General features: G+C 40.5%; 1 protein-coding gene across 1 annotated transcript; it reads left to right on the forward strand.

The window, feature by feature from the left end:
• Positions 1 to 859: 859 nt before the first annotated feature.
• LOC126084114 (olfactory receptor 4F3/4F16/4F29-like) lies at positions 860 to 1798 on the forward strand. Its single transcript, XM_049898366.1, has one exon. The coding sequence runs from the start codon at positions 860 to 862 to the stop codon at positions 1796 to 1798; it is 939 nt and encodes a 312-aa protein (XP_049754323.1).
• The last annotated feature ends 303 nt before the right edge of the window (positions 1799 to 2101 follow it).

Raw genomic sequence — 2101 nt, forward strand, 5'->3', positions numbered from 1 at the left:
CCTTGGTTCTAGTTCTAGTTCTAACATTAAATAAATTTGATTCTGGTCAAGTTACTTAATATATTTGGGTATTTATTTTAAGGAATCAGATCACTCGATTGTGGGGGTTGAAAGTCCGACATTTTAGGGCAGGCTTGCAGGATAGAATCTCAAGCATGACTTGATGCTATTGTTTTGAGGCAGAAATTCTTCTCTGGGAAACCTCAGTTTTGTCTCTTACAGCCTTCAACTGCTTGAATGAAACCCCCACTCACATTATCAATGGTAAATGCCTTAATTTAAAGTCAACTCATTGGAGATTTTAACCACCTCTACAAAATACCTTCACAGAATCAACAAGGTTAATCATTCATTAAAAACTGGGTACCATATCCTAGACATTTTAAGTTATTATAACCTTACTTTATACATAAGGTTGCCATGAGTCAGTGCCAACTCAACGGCAACTAACAATAGATAGATAAATTGATAGAAGAAATTAATCGTCACAGGCGTTAAATGCAGAGTCAACTTGTTGGTAGAGAACTGCTCCACATGGCAGGTACCAACTACTCTGTGTAAACACAGTTTTAGGGTCCATGAGCGTGTAAGGCTGGATGAAATGCCAAAGTGTAGATGTTGTTGTTAGGGGTCATCAGGTTGGTTCCGATTTACAGCGACCATATATACAACAGAAAGAAACACTGCCCGGTCCTGAGCAATTCTCACAATACTTGCTATGCTTCAGCTCATTGTTGCAGCAACTGAGGAGATAGGGTTTCATAATTTTGACTTTTAGCCTTCTAGATTATTAATATAATACTCATAATTTATATTTCTTTCTGTCCTCTTCTTTTAGATAGCACCACCGGCAAAACCAATGGATGGCGCAAATCACTCTGTGGTATCAGAGTTTGTGTTCCTGGGACTGTCCAATTCCTGGGAGATCCAACTTGTCCTCTTTGTGTTCTCCTCAATGTTTTATGTGGCAAGCATGATGGGCAACTCCCTCATTGTCCTTACAGTGACTTCTGACCCTCACTTACACTCCCCCATGTACTTCCTGTTGGCCAATCTCTCCTTCATTGACCTGGGTGTTTCTTCTGTCACTTCCCCCAAGATGATTTATGATGTTTTCAGAAAGCGCAAAGTCATCTCCTTTGGTGGCTGCATTGTTCAGATCTTCTTCATCCATGTCATTGGTGGTGTGGAGATGGTGCTGCTCATAGCCATGGCCTTTGACAGATATGTGGCCATTTGTAAGCCTCTCCATTACCTGACCATCATGAGCCCACGAATGTGCATCTCTTTTTTGGTGTCAGCCTGGGTGGTTGGCCTTATTCACTCTGTGGTTCAATTGGCTTTTGTAGTAAACTTACCCTTCTGTGGCCCCAATGTGTTGGACAGCTTTTACTGTGACCTTCCTCGCTTCATCAAACTGGCCTGCACAGACACCTACTGGCTGGAGTTCGTGGTCACGGCCAACAGTGGATTCATCTCTGTGGGCTCCTTCTTCATTCTGATTATTTCCTATATTGTCATCATGGTCAGTGTTCAGAAACACTCTTCAGCTGGTTTATCTAAGGCTCTGTCCACACTTTCAGCTCACATCACTGTTGTTGTTTTGTTCTTTGGTCCTTTGATATTCTTCTATACATGGCCGTCTCCATCCATACACCTAGATAAGTTTCTGGGCATCTTTGATGCAGTTCTCACCCTTTTCCTGAATCCTATCATTTACACTTTCAGGAATCAAGAAATGAAGGTGGCAATGCGGAGAGTGTGCAATCAGCTGATAAGTTTTAGGAAGATCTCTTAATTGATGGACCTTATTGTGAAGAATCCTCACTTGACTATTGAAGTTCTGTTGTTGATGGTCAATCTCACAGAGAAGCTTCTCTTTGCTCTATGTTGTGTTGATTTGTTGACACTGTCATCAAATCTTTTGCTTTTTTCACTTAGAAGTGAGTAACATTCACTTCTGAAAAGAGAGAAGGAGTTCCATATAAAGTATTTATGAACCAAAGATAATAATAACCTGTGCCTTAATTCTTAAGGAATAATACTAGAAGTAATTAATAGAAATACAAAAGAGGGCAGGCTTCTTTAAGGACTTCAGAAC

Source organism: Elephas maximus, chromosome 10 (assembly GCF_024166365.1).
Source record: "Elephas maximus indicus isolate mEleMax1 chromosome 10, mEleMax1 primary haplotype, whole genome shotgun sequence".
NCBI lineage: Eukaryota > Metazoa > Chordata > Mammalia > Proboscidea > Elephantidae > Elephas > Elephas maximus.